This window comes from Callospermophilus lateralis, chromosome 4 (genome assembly GCF_048772815.1).
Source record: "Callospermophilus lateralis isolate mCalLat2 chromosome 4, mCalLat2.hap1, whole genome shotgun sequence".
Lineage (NCBI taxonomy): Eukaryota > Metazoa > Chordata > Mammalia > Rodentia > Sciuridae > Callospermophilus > Callospermophilus lateralis.
The window spans coordinates 70,363,848-70,383,049 of NC_135308.1; the positions used below are offsets into that span (position 1 = coordinate 70,363,848).

General features: G+C 42.5%; 1 protein-coding gene across 2 annotated transcripts in view; it reads right to left on the reverse strand.

Annotated features, from left to right (window-relative positions):
* Ano2 (anoctamin 2) overlaps positions 1-19,202 on the reverse strand; it is a 341,337-nt gene that overhangs the window by 148,085 nt on the left and 174,050 nt on the right. Inside the window, exons 12-13 of one of the 2 annotated variants that reach the window (XM_076852569.1) lie at positions 15,679-15,690; positions 15,337-15,447 (exon numbers count right to left, since the gene is read on the reverse strand). In XM_076852569.1, coding sequence (XP_076708684.1) covers positions 15,337-15,447; positions 15,679-15,690 — 123 coding nt within the window. The remainder of the gene's footprint in view (positions 1-15,336; positions 15,448-15,678; positions 15,691-19,202) is intronic. The other variant, XM_076852567.1, reaches the window with a different exon arrangement.

Sequence of the window (19,202 nt, forward strand, 5' to 3'; positions counted from 1 at the left end):
AAACTTTGGGTCAGAACCTTGCTCAGCCCTACACACAGTGTTTTAGTCAGCTTTTTCACTGTTGTGATCAAAAGACCTGACAAGATCAATTTTAATAAAAGTTTATTTGGGGGATCATGGTTTCAGAAGTCTCATCCATAGACAACCAGCTCCATACCTCAGGGCCTGGGATAAGGCAGAACATCATGGTGGAAGAGTTCACAGGAGGAAAGCAACTAGGAGCATGGACCAGGAAGGAGAGAGAGAGAGAGAGAGAGAGAGAGAGAGAGAGAGAGAGAGAACTCCACACAACAAAGACACATCTCCAGGGACCCTCCTCCTCTAGCCACACCCTACTTGCCTGCAGTTACCACCCAGTTAATCCCTATCAGGGGATTAATACACTAAGGGTTAAAACTCTCATAACTCAATCATTTCAATTTAAAATTTTCTTTCATTGTCTTACACATGAGCTTTGGGGGGATACCTAATCTATACCATAACAAGCAGAGTTCATCTACATCCTGGTAATCCGAGGTTTATTAACTCTAAATGCACCTAATCTATTTCATCCCCCTTCAAGACTGAGGCAAAATTTGTAGGGACACTTGACATCAGCTTCCACAGATGGCCTCCTGGAGTGGTGCCTAGAAGTCTCCAGTCATCAACTCTTCCAGGATCACAAGGTCTGACAGATAAACATCCTACACCCTGTGAAGCCCCGACATGTGATGAGGACTCTTCTGGAGTCACTTCGCAGAACCAGAATTCAGAGAATGTTCAAGCAGACCACAGGTTGACCAAGACTGCTTAATTATGCAGACCTCTCCCTCCTGATCAATTCTTTTTTTTTTTCCAGTGGAGGAAGGGGATATGTGGAATTGAATCCAGGAGCACTTAACCACTGAGCCACATCCCCAGCCCTTTTTTTATATTTTATTTAGAGACAGGGTCTCACTGAGCTTAATTGGTGAGGCTGGCTTTGAACTTGTGATCCTCCTGCCTCAGCCTCCTGAGTCGCTGGGATTACAGGCTTGTACCAGTGTGCCACCTGCCTCAATTCTTCCTCTATTTAAACCTAAAGCTCATGTCAGCAATGCTAGACAGGGCTGACATGCTGAATCTCACTTTGCCTTCTCAACATGGCCATATTGATTAAAATTTTCTTTCCTGCTTTTCACCACTACCTTTTCTGTTTGATTTTGGGGACAAGCAGTCAAACCTAGATAGTCCTAGGACTCCAGTCCCCAGTCACACTAGGACTATGAAACACACACTATATCTGACTTTGAATGTTGGGGGCAGGGAGAGGGAGAAAGAGAGGTGGGTAGGGAGAGAAAGTTCTCGTGTTCTTGAGCTTATAATGAATTGTCAATTAGTAAGTGAACCCAAAGATATGACCCTGGAAACTGGACATCAACTTTCCTCGGTACTTTCCTCTGTGACACTCTCACTTGGGCTTCCCCTTCTAAAGGAACAGGGGGCTACAGGGACACACCTCTTTCCAGGAAGGCTGCAAGAGTAAATGAGGCAGGGAGGGCCCAAGGTTGGCACCAGTTTAGAGTGCTATTTGCAAATGTTGGCATTTGGGTTCATGAAAATGATAAACATAACATGTTTAAATGGCAATACCTTCAGAGAGAGAAAGAACACAAGTATGCTCCAGGTTCTCAAACAGTCTTCAAAATATAAAGGACTTACTCCCCAGAAATAGCAAGACATCAAATCTTGGCAAGCCTGAGTGAGGAGGAAGAATTAAAGGGCATATTTAAGAACTGGTAGTTCCTCAATGACCCCACATGATCAAGACAGGGAGTCTAAAGCCCTGCGGCTGCTCAGCTGCAGTTGAAAGATTTTGACTAGCACCACTCATTTTTTCTGTTTGCTCTCAGATCTGCCATTTTCTTGCTCTAATGCATGACATAGGGGAGTGATCTCGGGAAATATAATCCCCATCTTTCCTTCCCAGCTGGCTTTGGCTATACTCAGTCAATGGGAGGTCCAGGTGCAAGGTTGGCAGGTATATATGAAAAAGATGAACCAGGGTATCCCCCAATACACACACACACTCTCTCTGCTTGGTGCAGTGGTTGCAACATCTCCATATGTTCACTACCTGCTATGCTGTGCTTTCCTTGGGCAGAGTCCCATCTTCCACCATGCAGTGTCTGCCGTAATTGCAGTTCATGCCAGGTGTCCCCAGCCATGGGCTCCGTACTACCACCACCTTGCTTAGTCTCCGGCTTCCTGCTGCTACTTGTCTTTGGGTTGCTCTTCCACTCCAGTGTGGCTTGGCAGCCCTTCTGACACCTTTACTAGTTCCCTGAATTAGATTCCACCTACTGGATTCACAGATTTCTGATTTTCTGGCTAGACCTTGACTCAAGCACTTCAAGACTTGGGGACACTTGATACTGTCAACATTTGCCCCAAATCTCTGAATCTTACCATTATAATTTGGAATCCAACTTCCAACTGCCAAGCATATGTATTTCTTTGAGGCTTTTTTGATGGTCTGAGCTTCTCTGCCATGTGTTTGCTCAAGGCAGACCAGAAGCACAGGAGATCTCTCTCTCTCTCTCTCTCTCTCTCTCTCTCTCTCTCTCTCTCTCACACACACACACACACACACACACACACACACACACACACACACACAGTCATACTTGGTGACTCCAGTGATTGACAGGAGCTGGTATATACCCAGCTGTCTCATTGTTATGGTTAGAATATGTACATTCCTCCAAAATTCATGTTGGAACTAAAATCCCAAGGCGATATTAGCAAGAGGTGGGGACTTGGAGTAATCCACCCTCAGGAATGGATTAGTGCTCTTATAAATGAGAGTAAAAGGATTACTCTGGTACCCTTTAAGCTTTCTGTCTTCACATGTGAAGACACAGCAACAGGCACCATTTTGGAAGCAGAGAACAACTCTCATAGACACCAGATCTACTGGCATCTTGATCTTGAACTTCTCAGACTCCGAGACTGTGATAAATTAATTTCTGTTGCTTATAAATCACCAAATGTAAGGTAATTTGTTATAGCAGCAGAAACAAAAAACACTCATCCTTGAGGCAATAAAACTCTAAAGTACACATTCCATATAAGCTTCCAGAATATTCTAATGAAACCAAGTCCTGATGGCCCACAGGGGCAACCTGACTGACAAGTCACCCTTCATTGGCTGTTTTCCCATCTCTTATTGCCTCGTTCTACTAATGGGGTTTCCACCTCCCAAATAAATTCTGCATGTGAATCATTGGCTCAGGGTTGGAATCTGGATGAGTCTAAAGTAAGGAGCCATTTTTCTTTTTCTTCCTAGTTATTTGTTCTTCATGGGAGTTAATGCTCAGAAAGAACAGAGTCCATCAGTGATGGGGCTACAGATGCTTTGGGTGATAACCCCTTCTAGAGCATGGCCGTGGAAGGACAGGGAAGTTCCTGCCTCCTGTATCTTAGGCAATTGTTGTCAGGCCAGTCTCAAGGGCTCTTCTTCTCCATCCACAGAAGGACAACTCCACTGGTTTTGTTTGAAAACTCCTTTTGACCATCATGTCAAAAGAATCACAGGAAACCCAAACACCTTTTGACTCTAGAGGACTATTTTCAACCAGCACTTTTGATTTTCCAGAAGGCTCATTAACAGAGAAAGAGCAGGGAACCTGAAGGGCGTGTGTGTGCTTCCACTGAATTCTAGAGAAGTGAAAAAAATCATCTTGGCCCTGACAGCAAAAGACAAATTTAATTTACATGTTTCAGGCCATATAAGGAAAAATCATTTAAACTGCAACAAGAAAAGTCCAAACTGCAAGTCAATAGTGGCTAACATCACACACCCCAATGGTATGTGCTGGCCTCTACTAGCAACTATGCTGTTCCAACATTCCCAATCACTGAACATATTTGGGCCTTGTGTTTTCTGAGAAGCTATGAGGGTCTGGTCTGAAATACCATCTTGACTGTGCCCAGCTTTAGCTTCAAGCTTAGACTGGCTGCATCTCCTCTCCCACTGAATTCTCATTTTATGGGCTGCCTATCTCTCTCTAGCTTTTCTCCCACAATCCAAGCCTCAGAGCTCTCCTTATTTGTAACTTCTTAATTTAGACCCAGGCCAGTAGAAATGTATACAGTGAGCAGAAGAGAAGGTCTCATTTTAGCCAGAACTTCTGATGCTGAGAATGGGCTGTCAGCTGAAGAGGGCCAGAGCCCCTATTCGGATGGCCTGGGCCACCCGAGGAGTCTCTGCTTGGAATGAGTAATTCACAGGCTCCATGCAGAGAGATGTTTATGGACACACTCTACACTTCTCTGGCATCCTTTTCCGTGAAACCTAAACCACCCTGGAGACTTTGAGTAAAGCAAGGATTTAAAAGGACGTTCATGACCAGTAACCTTCAATGCCCTCCTTCCTCCCCCCACCCCCCCAACACACACACACACACACACACACACACACACGCATTCACATACAAAAAAAGAAGAGATGATAAAAGAAAGACAGAAACAGAAAAACAATACACTGGGCCAGATCTACCTTAACACCCAAGAGTCAAGTTACTGGGAGTCTCAAGGAGCAGGTACAGCCCACAGTTTGCTGTGGGTGTAGCCCAGTTTGCCATCCCAAAATAATTCCCTGCAACTTTGAAACACTATCTTTTAAAGCTTTTCTGCTCTTGGCTGTCTCCATTACTCTTAAATTTTGGTTGAACCTATTAAGCCATTCCCAAATTTTCTAGGTTCACTATGCCCTTAGTGACTCAGCAATTTTGATATAGTGCCATTAGGGAAAATACACAAAAATACATGATAGTTCATTTCATCCTTAACCCTAATTACTTACTGATAGAATTATGCACTTTTTAACACTCTCCTTGTTCTCATCCTTGCAGTCAGACTGGATGTCACTCATGCTTCCTGTTCCAATTTTGTGCTACAACCATGGCAAACTCAGATTCACTAAGATACGCCAATAAAAGACATTCAGTATTAAAGTTGACCACCTCTAAGGTAATATTATGGGATGTAGAGTTAATGTCAAGTATTGTTGGGCTTCTCTCAAAGATGTTTAAAAATTACTATCACAACTGTGAATTCATTCAGGTACCCTGGGTGCCTTGGGGCACAGTTTGGAAACTATGGTTTGATGAAACCATTTGTCCATGATTTTTCTCCTGCGCACGTGTAAAGAAAATCCATAACCAAAGCAAACATGAATTCACACATGTTCAAAAATACCCAAGAAAAAGTCCTGAAGGATCCAAACCATACTGGTACCTGTAATTATATCTAGGGGAAAAAAAAATATTGGGAGGAGATAGATCCAAGGAGACTTTTACTTTATCTCTATTGTCAGGATTTTTCTCAAGAAGAAATGTTTTTATGTATTTCTTAGGTAATTAAAGAAATGGGCACAGAAGAAAAAAAACTTTACCTACAATATACTATAAGATAGTACTAAATTCTGTTCAGAGAAGATCAGTCCTAAGCTCCAGTGAAGGAAACTTATTTCCTGAGGTACAGCTGGGACAATGTGATACAGACTGATGTATGCTTTTCATGCACTGAAATTCCTGACAGCATTTTCCTTTCTAAAAACTTTTTCTTCTCATTTTCTACCATAGCAATTCTCAGGAGGTGAGAGTCAGCCAGAATCACCTGTAGCCTCTTCCAAACTAAACCTGTCCTACCATCTTGCCAGAGTCTAATGGCCCACATTTTATTCCCATCACATATTCGTGCTGTGGGTATAGAATGTTTCTTTCGTGTTTGGAGCTGTGGCTTGGAGGCTGCCAGCCAAGAGCTGTTTTTCCCAGACTTTCTTCATGTAGGAGGAGCCATGTGACTACATTCCACCAATGAGGGAAAGGGATACGGAATCCAATTCCGAACTCCAGTCCTTCAGTCCTCATAAGAAGACACATCTGACAATCTGAGAGGCCTGACCACCCCTCCCCTCCTCACCCCAATTCTCTCGCTCCAGCTCCATCCGTTTCTCTGCTCCTTTGCACGGCCATTTCTCTTGGCTTGAATGTCCCATTGAGGATGGGACTATAGGTGAGAAATGGAAGCCACTCTATGAGAGACGGAAGAGAGAGGAAGAAGAGAGAGGGAGAGTAGAAGGGAGAAGAGCCAGAGTCAGAAACAATAATTTAGAAGCAAAAGTAAAATAAAAAAATAATAGTCCATAAAATTGTCAGGGGGCAGCCTTCAGGAACAATTCTGATTTGCAAACTATGGTTCAGCCAGACAGTTACACTGTTTCCTTATCTTTATCACCAAATATGAGAAACTCAAGGAGGGAAGGAATCAATACCTTACAATCATTTCAGAGCTGAAACAACCCTCCAGTGCCTGTCTTTATCGGATGAGCTCAGGGGCTAGTCTGAGAACCTAGGAACCAGTCTCCTTCCCAGATGTCCTTCAGCTTGGGCTGGAACCCAGGCTTCCCTCCTGACACTCATTCCTCAGTTCATGCAATAGCGCAGAAGAGAACATTGTACCCAGTGATTCAGAATTCAGCCCTTTACAGTGAGGATCCACAAAACACTCAGATGATTAGTGACTCTGGGCACAGTGCAAATAAAAAGAGTTTAGAAATGGAACCAGGCTCACCTCCACTTGTCACTGTGGAAATCTTAGGCAAATTGAGTCCCTTTCTCTACCCCAGAATTTCCCTTGGCCAATGAGCAACATTCTTAACCCAAAGAAAAATTTGAGATAATTACTTAGTCTCTATATTTTTGACCCTGAAGTGGTTATTAAGTCATTTAGTGCCTTCAAAAGAGAGCCCAAGGGAACTTTGCTCCATAGAACATTCTGGTAAATCACAGAGGATCTACATGGAAAGCCTGGACCATGTCCCTTGGCCCCGGGGAAGAGCCTGGGACAGGACCCCTCCACCCTGCTTCCCGGGCCTCCCTTCTCCCACACACACTCTGACAATCTCCTGGCTTCCGGTTGCTGTTGTCCCAGCCTCGTCAGAGGCCATACCCTTATGCATAATTTATTCCACATGTTTGTTTGTTGCGCCTGCCAGAGGCATCTGTCATAAATGTTTCAATGCCTTAACTTTAGATGAGTTTTCTTTTGAAATAATTGTCCCCAGGGTGGTGCACTGAACAGTAAATTAACACCCATCTATCCGCAGGCCTCCTCTTGGCACAGGCCCCCCATTAACTTCAGTGCGCCCCATAAAACATTCATTAAACACAACCTTGCAGGCAGCGCCAGGCAGAGAGGGGAGGACTGCTGCCTGCACCCACCCTGGGTCAAAGCTTTGGGTGACAACAAGTTCCATGAGGCAACTCCTGGGAATAAATAGACTTGTTTGAAAGTCCTTTCAGGGACATGTTTTATAGGAAAAGTCTCTTCTAAGACCCACATTTTTCCTCCCCCAGCTTGCTTCATGCTCCCTGAATCTTGACCCAACAGTATGGTTTCCCTCTTCTTTGAAGGCTTCGGTTATCTGACTTCACCTTTGACATTGCAACACCTCTACCTCCCCGCCTCTCCTCTTCCTTCACACCAATACTCGTTCAGCAGTTCAGAAATGGTCCGTGTCTATTTGTTCATTATGTTAGTGGCAAGCACACTTGAGCTTTTTCTCAATTTCTTATCTCTGTTCTCCAATAGCCTCTCAGCTCTCCCAAGCAGGGAGCCAGCTGCCCAATAATCTGTGGCAATAGGCTGACGTACACTGGACCTCTGTCCTGGTCCTCTGCCAGTTGCTCTCAGATTCACTCACTGTCCTTCCTTACTCTACTCCCATCAAAGGTGTTTTAGTCAGCATTTTCTCTGCTGTGACCACAAGACCTGACAAGAACAACACAGAGGAGAAAAAAGTTTACTTGGAGGCTCGTGGTTTTAGAGGTCTCTGTCCATAGATGGCCGGCTTCAAACCTCAGGGCTAAGGTAAAGCAGGACATCATGGTGGAAGAGTGGTGGAAGAAAGAGGCTCAGGACATGACCTCCAAGAAGCAGAGAGTGAGATGCCACCCGTAAGGCACAAAATATAAAACCCAAAGGTATGCACCCAGGGACCCATCTACTCCAGCCACATCCTACCTGTCTACAGTTACCACTCAATTAATCCCTATTAGGGGATGAATTCACTGATTAGGTTAAGGCTCTCATAACCCAATCCTGTCATCTCTAAATCCTCTTGCATTGTATCACACATGAGCTTTGGGGGGAACACCTCATATCTAAACTATAACATCAGGGCACTAAACCCTGGAAGCTGTATTTTCCAGAATAATTTATCAACTGACTTTTGGTTACATTTGGCCAATGGGAGGTGCTAGTGAGAGCCTGAAGGGCAGGCAGGGGAAAGCCATGGTACCTCTCCCAGCTCTCTACCTGCATCAGACCTTATTTCCAGAAGCGCTCCTCCTGCTGGGTTCATCTCCTGGCTCCTGGACTCTGGTAACTTCACCTCCCTTCTTGTCCTTCCAGCCCCAAGAGTGAAAGCCACTCCCTACTGTTACTAATCCTTCACTGCTTCACCACCACCCCACTTGCCTCAGCATCCCTTCTTCTAACACTTTTGTAATTAGTTCCTCATTATTTTCCCCTCTATTGCTCTACATAGCATGAGCTTTGTTGTTTGGCTGTTCTTAATTAATACAAAGTTTCTGGAAGGAGAAGCGACAGGGTTGGAATTAAAGGGAGCTGAGTGAAATGTCAAAGAGATAAGAGGTCCATACCAGCACAGCTACACAGTCCTGCCAACACTAGCACCTTGCCTCAACTTAGGGCTCTGCCATCTTACATGGACAGAGAAAAAGCTTGCCCAGTAGGGAAACTACAGGAAACCTCCAAATCTGTTGAGGACAGGCAATTCCAGAAAAGGTTTCTTCTGATATAGGAGGGGGAAAAAACCAGCCTATTCTTTGATTAATAGTTCCAGACTCCATATTTTTCCTCTGAAACACAATGAATATCTGTGCCTATATTCCTGAATTTCCCCAACTGTCTGTCGACCCTCTTGCTGCAAATTGAGCTAATACTCCCTGATGTCCTCAGTGGAACAGAGCCTCACTCCACCAAAATTTACACAAAACCACTAACACAAGGTAGCAGTTTGTCCCTCACCTACTTTCCAACAAGCACCATAGTCCTTCCTGTCTATAATTTAGGGAAGAAGAACTAAACATGGATTTTTAGGGGGTATATGAGGATCTGTTTAAGAAAACATTGAGAGGTGAAGAAACTCAGGGTTAAGAACACCGCCTTCAAGTCAGACTGCCTGGCACACACTCTGTCCACGTATTATATCAAGCAAATGACCTCTCTCCCTAAACCTCAGTTTTCTCACCTGTGAATAGGGGATCAAAATTGTTTTGAGACTTAAATAATACTTTTGGAGTCTTACACATATAGAACATTCCCTAAATGTTATTGTTATCATTATTAACATTCCTCTTATTCCTACTACCTAGAAAGTCAATTAGAGTAGTTAAAAGAATAACCCGATTTATGATGTATAAGATAAATAAGGGAGAGTTCCCAAGGTGATGGGTTGATGACCAACATTTCTGCACATCAACGAAGAAAATCACTGACTCTCAAAACTGCAGAGGCTATAAAATCCAATTTCTCCATATGACCGCTGGGGCAGAAGAGACTCAGAGAAAGGCTCAGCGACCTGAGGAAGCACCATGATTACTCCCTTAGGGTTCTGATTCCTCCTCTGCCAACCTTTCAGTCTTACCATGTTGTATCTCCCCAACATGGATTTGTTGTTGTCACCTCATTACAGTATAGAACATTTAATTTCAGGTCAGCATCATGTTGATATGATGTGACTTGTTCTCAGGGAAATCTCATAGAAAGGTTTATTTTCTAATAAAAGTACTGGATACAGTGAACATCATACTTAATGATGAAAGATTACATTTTTTTTCCCTCATTCCACTGGAAACAAGACTAGGAAATCCACTCTCACCACCACTATTCAACATTGTACAGAAGATTCTAGTCAGGACAATTAGTTAAGAAAGAGAAAACATCCAAATTGGAAAGGAGAAGTGAAACTAACTCTACTCACAGAAGACATGACCTTGCAAATAGAAAATCCTAGGGAATCCATTAATAAGATAAGATAAGAAGAAAAAGAAGAAGAAGAAGCAAGAACTGTACACTATAGACTATAAAACATTGCTGAAAAATAATCATCTAAATAAATGGGAAGATATACCGTGTTCATAGATTTAAAAACTTATGTTGTTAAGATGGAAAAAATCCTCAAATTAATCTACAGATTCAATGAATCCCTACTATATTCCAATTATTATTATTATTATTATCATCCTTCTTCTTTTCTTCTCTTCCTTCTCTTTCTCCTGCTCCTTCTTCTTCCCTTCTCCTCCTCCTTTACTCTTTCTTCTTCCTTCTTCCTTATTCTTTCCTCCTCTTCCTTCTCCTCCTCTCTTCCCTGTTGCCCTCCTTCTTCTCCTTCTTTATAAGCTGATCATGAAATTCATATGGAGATGCAAGGCATCCAGAATTGCCAAAACAATTTTGGAAAAAAAAATACAAAGTCAAAAGACTTGTACTTCTCAACCTCGAAATTTATTACACAGGTGCAGTAATCAAGACAATGTGGTGTTGGCATAAGGACAAACATTGATAAATGGAATGTATTTATTGTCTAGAAATAAACTCTTGCATTTATGGTTGAGTGATTTGCATATGAGTGTGTCAAGATAATTCAAAGGGGAAATGATTTTTTTTAAACAATAAGTGCTTTAACAAGTGAATATCCACATGCAAAAAATAAATAAATAAATTTGGACTCCTTCTCTATATAATATACAAAATTTAATTCAACATGGATCCAAGACCTAGCTATAAGTATTACAACTTTAAAATTCTGGGGAAAAACCTAGGGATATATCAATGACATTGAGCTAGGTAATAATTTCTTAGATATAAGAAAAGTACAGGTGACAAAAGGAAAAATAGATAAACTAAACTACTTCAAAATTTAACTTTTGGGCTTTGAATGTTATCATCAATAAAGTATGAAGATAATCTACAGAATTAGAACATTTGTAGATTATATTATCTCCCAAAATACTGGTGTTCAAAACATATAAAGAACTCTTATAACCTGAAAATAGCCAATTAATACATTTTTTTTAAATGGGGAAAGGATTTGAATAGACTTTTTTACAAAGAATATGAACTACCACTAAGCACATGAACATTGGTTGTTAAGGAAATGCAAATTAAAACCACGATGAAATATCACTTCACATTACTACAATGAATAAAATTTAAAAGACAGCTAATAATTGTTGGGAAGGATGTGGAAATATTGAAGCCTCATATGTTGCTGGATAGAATATCAAATAAAACAGCTACTTCAAAAATCAGTACAATAGTTCTTCAAAATGTTAAGCATAGACTTCTAGGCATTTACCCAAGGAAATGAAGACATATAGTCAAACAAAAACCATGCAGAAGTGTTCATAGCAGCATTATTTGTAATAATCAAAATACAGAGACCACTCAAATATCCATCAACTGATAAATGGATAAATAAAAGGAGGCAAATCCAAAAATGGAATATTACTAGTCAAGAAAGAAGAATAAATGAAGTACTTCTATATGCCATGACATGGATATAAAGCTGTCCTAAGTGAAAAAAGCTAAAGGCCACATACCAAACGATTTCATTTAAATGACAATCCAGAATAAGCAAATCTACAGAGACAGAAAGTAGATTAGTCGTTGCTCAGGGTTTGGCAACTATAGGGTACACAATTTTGGAGGAGGGGGATTTTAAATTTAGATTGTGGGGAAAGTTGGACACATCAATGAATAAACAAAATACCACTGAATTGTATATTTTAAATGGGTAGATTTTAAGAGTATAGAACTAAATCTCAATAAATTATTTTAAAAATAAATGAACTTGATATCTTTAAAATTAAAAAAAAGACAGCAATAGTCCTTGGGGATTAAGCAGAACTGGATTTGATTACCACATGCCTCCCCACAACTAGCTGTGTGATCTTGGGGAAGTTCCTCTACTAATCTGGACTTTTTTTTATTAATTTTTATTGTTGGTTGTTCAAAACATTACATAGTTCTTGATATATCATATTTCACACTTTGATTCAAGTGGGATATGAACTCCCATTTTTACCCCGTATACAGATTGCAGAATCACATCGGTTACACATCCATTGATTTACATATTGCCATACTAGTGTCTGTTGTATTCTGCTGCCTTTCCTATCCTCTATTATCCCCCCTCCCCCTCCCCTCCCCTCTTCTCGCTCTACCCCCTCTACTGTAATTCATTTCTCCCCCTTATATTTTTTCCCTTTCCCCTCACTTCCTCTTGTATGTAATTTTGTATACCCCTGAGGGTCTCCTTCCATTTCCATGCAATTTCCCTTCTCTCTCCCTTTCCCTCCCACCTCTCATCCCTGTTTAATGTTAATCTTCTTCTCATGCTCTTCATCCCTACTCTGTTCTTAGTTACTCTCCTTATATCAAAGAAGACATTTGGCATTTGTTTTAAGGGATTGGCTAGCTTCACTTAGCATAATCTGCTCTAATGCCATCCATTTCCCTGCAAATTCTATGATTTTGTCATTTTTTAATGCAGAGTAATACTCCATTGTGTATAAATGCCACATTTTTTTTTTTATCCATTCGTCTATTGAAGGGCATCTAGGTTGGTTCCACAGTCTTGCTATTGTGAATTGTGCTGCTATGAACATGGATGTAGCAGTGTCCCTATAGTGTGCTCTTTTTAGGTCTTTAGGGAATAGACCGAGTAGGGGAATAGCTGGATCAAATGGTGGTTCCATTCCGAGCTTTCCAAGAAATCTCCATACTGCTTTCCAAATTGGCCGCACCAATTTGCAGTCCCACCAGCAATGTACAAGAGTACCCTTTTCCCCACATCCTCGCCAGCACTTGTTGTTGTTTGACTTTAGAATGGCTGCCAATCTTACTGGAGTGAGATGGTATCTTAGGGTGGTTTTGATTTGCATTTCTCTGACTGCTAGAGATGGTGAGCATTTTTTCATGTACTTGTTGATTGATTGTATGTCCTCCTCTGAGAAATGTCTGTTCAGGTCCTTGGCCCATTTGTTGATTGGGTTATAGGCGGACCTGCGACCCACTGGCACAACAGGCCCAGTAGCCCGCCATCGCCCTGGTTGGGGGAGAGGCAGAGCCGCCACCAGCGCCTGTAATCTGGACTTTAATGGTAGCTTTTTATACTCAACAGGAAGAAAAGTAAGAGAGCAGGAAATACATGCAGTCCCAGGGGTACAATGAAGGCAGAATGTAGGTGACTCTCAAAGGATGAAAGAAGTACATCCAAGGCGACCAGCTAGACTTTGACCCCTAACCCTGTCTGTACACCAGAAGAGGTGCCTTTCCTAAATGTCACATGCACCAGGGTGCCCCAGAACCCTGCTATGCAGTGGGCACTGACCACAACTTGTCCCCCAGGTGAAACCTGCTTCCCTTCACCAGACAGATGCAATTTGTGCTCCATTGTTATCTCCCATCAATGGCTAGGTTTACAGCAAGAACAGAGGCATTTACAATAATCAAAGAATGGCGGAAATGCAAGAAGAATCTTGATGATGAAATTCTAGGCCATTTTAATCTTACACTTCTGCTCATTGGGAAGGTCATTTCCTCCCAGGGCCTATAAGGCATTAGATGCTTTGAGCTTTGCATTCTCAATAGTGTAATGAAAATAGATGTTGAATGCTAAAACATAAACATATGTATCATTCATAATGCATTCAGATGTTTTTTAATTATTCATGTTTCCTGAAAGTTATTTGACCTATCATGCATATATATCCAAGCAATGTTTATATTAGAACCACAGCCTCCATGTACGCAATTCCAGCTCTTTGGCATTCCCGTCAATGGAATTAAAATTAAATGAGTCAGTGGTCAATAAAAGTTACATGTGATTTCCATAAAATCATCCATTGTATATTGCTCTTTGGTGGAGGAAGAAGGTTGCATGGAGTTGCCGAAGCTGACAGAACACAGAATTCTTGCTTTCTGATGAGGGTAGCTGTGATGATTAGTCTTTCCTGAGTATGAATTCATTATTTCCCTGAATAATTGGTGGTCTTGGATGTGTTCTTTGTCTAGGAAAAAATAACTCAGAGGTCCACCCTCTCTATTTCCTGTTTTGTTTTGTTTTGAAAAATGCTGGTATTCTGGGCTCAAAAACACTACACACTTCTGTTTTGTTACTTGCATAAATTTGCACATCAAAATGAACGGTTCCAACTGAAAGGATGTAAAATAAAACGAAATTTGAATTCAAATCCAAGATGGAGAAAAGACATATGTAAAAAACAAACAGATTTTTTGATCTTAACTTTTTTCAGAAATCAGATTGAAGAAAGACAAAACCACACACATACTCTAGATTTCAAAGGAGGGTGGCATCCAGAGACAGGTACTACCAAAGAGTGTTCTCCACATACACTCGCACACCAAGAGTACTTACAGATCACAGCAAATTTCAAAGCTCAGAAATGTGACTCTGAAGACATGCTCATCATCACATTCCTACTTTTGGAAGCTCACCCAGAAAAATGAAATGTAAGGAACATTATGATAAAACCTCAACCAAATACAAGCATGAATTTGCTTCTGTTAGCCTTAAGAGCCATTTCTTGCTTCATCCTTTGATTTCCCCCTCCATTTAGGAGGCAGTGTGGCTACTGGTTGGATGCATAGACCCAGGTTAGAACCTTTTACTGGCTGTGTGACCTCTGGAAAATGACTTAATCTGTAGACATGCGTTTTTTCCATTATTTTTCATTTACATAACAATAGTACGAGCCTCATGGATTTACTGTGAAAATAAACAAGATAATATAGTACCCTTAGAATAGTGCCTAGCCTACAGCAAGCCTTCTGTAAGGGCTAGCTGCCAGTGTGGGGCTTGTTAGTGGTGGTTACCATTATTCAGTGCTCAGGTGATGGTACCCAGAGGAACCAGGCTGGAGACGTTCTTTCTCCCCCAACCTGACCTCTTTGTCTGTTCTCCAGAAGAACAGGTACCTTTCCTAAACATCCCGCACGCCCTGATGACCCCAGAGCTAGTTATGCAGTGGGTGTTGACAGTAAGAACCACCAGGAAAGAAACGGATCCAGTCAGGGAGGGAGCCTGCTACCCAAGAGTTCCCGCTGCAGGATGAGGGGAGATGCCAGGCTCTCACTCCATCCAGTCCCACATAACTCCCTCTCACAGTCCAGTCTCCCTTCACTAAGACGGTCCAGATACCATGACAACAGGATCTTAACAGATAAAGAGGACAATGAGCAATCAGCACAGCATCTTACCTCATCCTCGGTCTCAGTCATATTTGTTTCCAATTTCTGCACAACCGACTTGTCGCTCTCCTTCAGCATTTTTTCTCGAACTTTGGTTTCATACTCAGGCCGGGAGTGTTCCTAAACCAAAGAGTCAGACAGCAGTTAGTAAACAGGAAGAACGATGACCTTGGCCTCCGGGTTATAGCCAGACACATGGAGTACATCAAAGTCAGGGTTTAGGATTGGATGTTACTGTACATGAACTGCCACACCACACACAATCACAAAAAGTCTAGACCAGGAACACAATGTGGAAGACACAGGGTGAGAGGGGACACAGGACACTTTTTGTCACACTGAAAACCAAACCTGGGCACGTTCCTGGGAGTGGCACCGGTGTTGAGAAAGGAGAGAGGAAATGTTAACTGGGCAGCTGACACAAAGAGAAGCCATGTGCTTTGCATAGCAGTTTGACAAAGGCAGAGGCATACACCTGGTCATCCCACTAGCTATCCTCAGACCTCAAACTTGCGAGGAATCAAATCCCAGCTGGAGAAACAGATGTGCCCCCACAGCTGGGAGTCAGGGCAACAACAACACTTCTTCCCCGTTCCATTATTCTGTAAGCTAAAATGGCGACCAATAAATATCAAAGTCAACAGTGACCACAGGGAATCTTAAAACTCACTTGCCTGAACCTGTTTCCTGCACAGCATAGGTGAGTAACTCATTGGCAAGTACATCAATGCTCAAGAGACATCGCTGGGCCATTCAGCCATACAGACCTGCATAGTGAGTCATCAGGCATACGAAAGAGCACCTAACTAATCAAGAGAACCATGGTCAAACCAAATAAATGCAGATGCTGGGCCAGGAAGATGCATGAGTCACTTCAAAGGGAATTTAACAGTGTACACCTGGCCTCACTGGCAGACCTTCCCTGCAGCTTCCAGTTCCAGGACAAATATCAAGAGGTATGAGGACTTCATGTTCCTGCCTCATTTACTCCTAGGGATTAAGGTGCTGGCTCTCAGTGGACTTGGCTATTCAGAGAACACACATTTCCTTATCACTGCCTGCATGTCGGAGATTCCAGAGGTCAACAACATAGGCTCCTGACCTGTCTCTGGTTTTCCCAAGGCAAGTCATGATGTTGGAGAAACCATGTAACTAATAAGTATGACAGGACAGTAGGAGACACTGTTCACAGGCTTTAGAGGGTCCTCCATCTCAGCCAGTCTTCCAGGGTTGGTCAGTCCCACCCCTTCCAGGAGCCCTTCTCTTGACTGTTGCAACATACCTACAGGCCAGCCAGGGTCTCCTCCCTCTCCAAATTCCATGAGTTTTATAACTTACGCCACACACTGTAGCTCTTGATTACATATTTGTCTCTTATTTCCTAGTTGTTTGGCTTGCAAGCATCTTCTTATCCTAACATAAGGGTTGGCTACCTGCTCTGTATCATGTTGTGTTTCTCACAAACTGGTACCATGCGGAAAACACAGAATTCTTGAAATGCTGGTGAAGTTCATTGGATTCTGTCTCTCACCTTCATCCATTCTCCCACACAGCATTTTCCAAGGTGTGTTCCAAAAGAGTTTTAGCTAAAAAGTGATTTTTAGCATCCAAAATATTGGAAAATACCGCTCAATGTATCATCTTTCCAAGAGACACAGTAAGTAAATTATAAGGCTCTGAGAAATGCTGTAAAGATATTTGGTTTGAAGTTTTCCTCCTTGGGCCCTAAAATTTGGTCACTTTCTTTCCTACATTATTCCAATGAAATATTTTAATTTAAACTGCAGGATAAACTTCTGATGAGTGTCAAAATATGAACTGTAAACCTGCAAAGGGGCTGAAAAAGGCCCTCCTGATTGACTGATAGGGTGTTTCCCACCAGTCTCTGGTTTTCCAAAATATGCTATGATACCACACAGAGTTTCCTTGTATCCCTCTAGTTGTTAGAGAGGGATGCAGTTGTAGCTGTGGCCCACCTCACCCCATGCTGGGGACCAGTTCAGATCTCTCCTATCTACTTAGAACAAGTCCAGCTTTTCAGCACCTGGACAAGAGTCTGAAACTCAAAGCAGAGCCAAGGTGTCCTTCAATCTGCTGAGTAGATTAGGCAATGATCTCCCTATCTGCTGTCAAGCAGCTCTGGTGAGGTTTTAAAATCCTTCAAAAACTCCTGATAAGAGCAGAATCTAAGCCTGTAAGGACTTTTTTGACACATCCAGCCATGGGCAGATTAACCTAACCATCCCCAAACACAACCTCCCTGGGTAGGTAATCTGATGTCAACTTATCACAAATATATAATCCTTCCCACCAACTACTGGGAACTATTTCCATCTGGAGAAAGAACTCAGGCCATCTCAGAACCGGGTAACTAATCTGAAGAGGTAAATCTAAAGATGCTTCAACAAATGTCCTCAACAAGGAGTTATCAAGCACCTACTACACTCTGAGTTCTTTTCGAGGCACTGGCAACACTACTGCATTGACCCTGTAGACCCAGCCCCTCCTACCATACAGCTTATTTTCAAGTAGAGGAAACAGAAAGAAAGCTGTGCCAGAAAGGAGAAACCAGCTGATGGGGATAAGACAATAAGAACAACAGAAGAAAGCAGCAGACTGGGAGTCAGGGGAGGCCAAGCTGAGGAGGGTAATGCTTCCTGAGAGAAAAGGCCGTGTGGACACTGGGGGAATGCATCCTAGGCAGCAGAAACAGCAGGAATGAACCTGGGACAGGATGGAGGCCTGTGTGTCTGGAAGTTCTCAGCAAGGAGGACAATGACACGAGCTCTAATCAGGAAGGTAGGCAATGGGAAGCCACTGAAGATATCTACAGCTCCATGTGATAGGTGAGGGGTGGGACAGAGAGGGAGGGAAAGGCATGAGAGGCCTCCCAGCAATGAGGTCATCTAGGGTCCAAAGGAGTCCTTCAACAAGTCCCTTGGTGATGTCCACAAAAACACCCTGACATTGGGGCTGTGCTGGTCCAGTGGGTGGGCTCTGAGGCCTGGCTGCTTGCCTCTTTCCCTTCTCTCATAAGAAAGCAATCTCAATCTTCTGTCTGCATTCAGGTTGACCAGATGGACTTGAGCCAATGTGCTAGTTCCACTTCTCTGGTGGGGGATGGGGAGTGCAGTATGCTGGGGACACCCATGGGAGAAGGACTAAAGGTGAAGAATGGGTTTTGGTCAATATGTGTGTTAGCACTCTCCTTCTTCTGAGTAGGAAAGTGCTAGTGAATACCACAGGGAGGAATAACACCTTGAGTTCCAAATAGCTAGGCTTGGGAGTATTTCTGGTACTGAAAAAAGGAATCTAATTAAAATAGAAAAAGCTTCTAACCATGGCTTTTCAGGACACCTGCCTCCCTCTCCCAACACCCAATGTTATCTGCCTTTCTTTTGTCCCACATTTGGATGTGTGCACTTCGACATACAATGCTTCATATAAGTTCTAGGAATCAGATATAAGTCACACATACCTTTCCTAGCCTGCCTTTCATCCCTTCCCATGGCCTACAGTAGATGATGAGAAATCAGTGCCCACCCTGACCTGGTCACCAGCCTGGCCAAAGCACATACGTGTTCCCTTGTTCCCTATTGCATCCCAATCCCTGTCTCCTGCAGCCAATAGGACTTTTCTAGTGATCTTGCTTTTTCTGATCTATACCCCTAGTTTTCCTGGGCTCATGCTTGCTGTTGTCTCCTCATGGGTGCCCCTCCCCTTCCCTTTGCTTCCCATTAAAATTCAACCAGTTTTCAAAACCCTGCTTAAAAAAAATCATTTTCACTTTTTACATTAGCCAAAAAGGAAATTCTCCCACATATTTTCCATTCTATTCTAAATATTTATAGACCAGATATAGGGATGCAACCCTT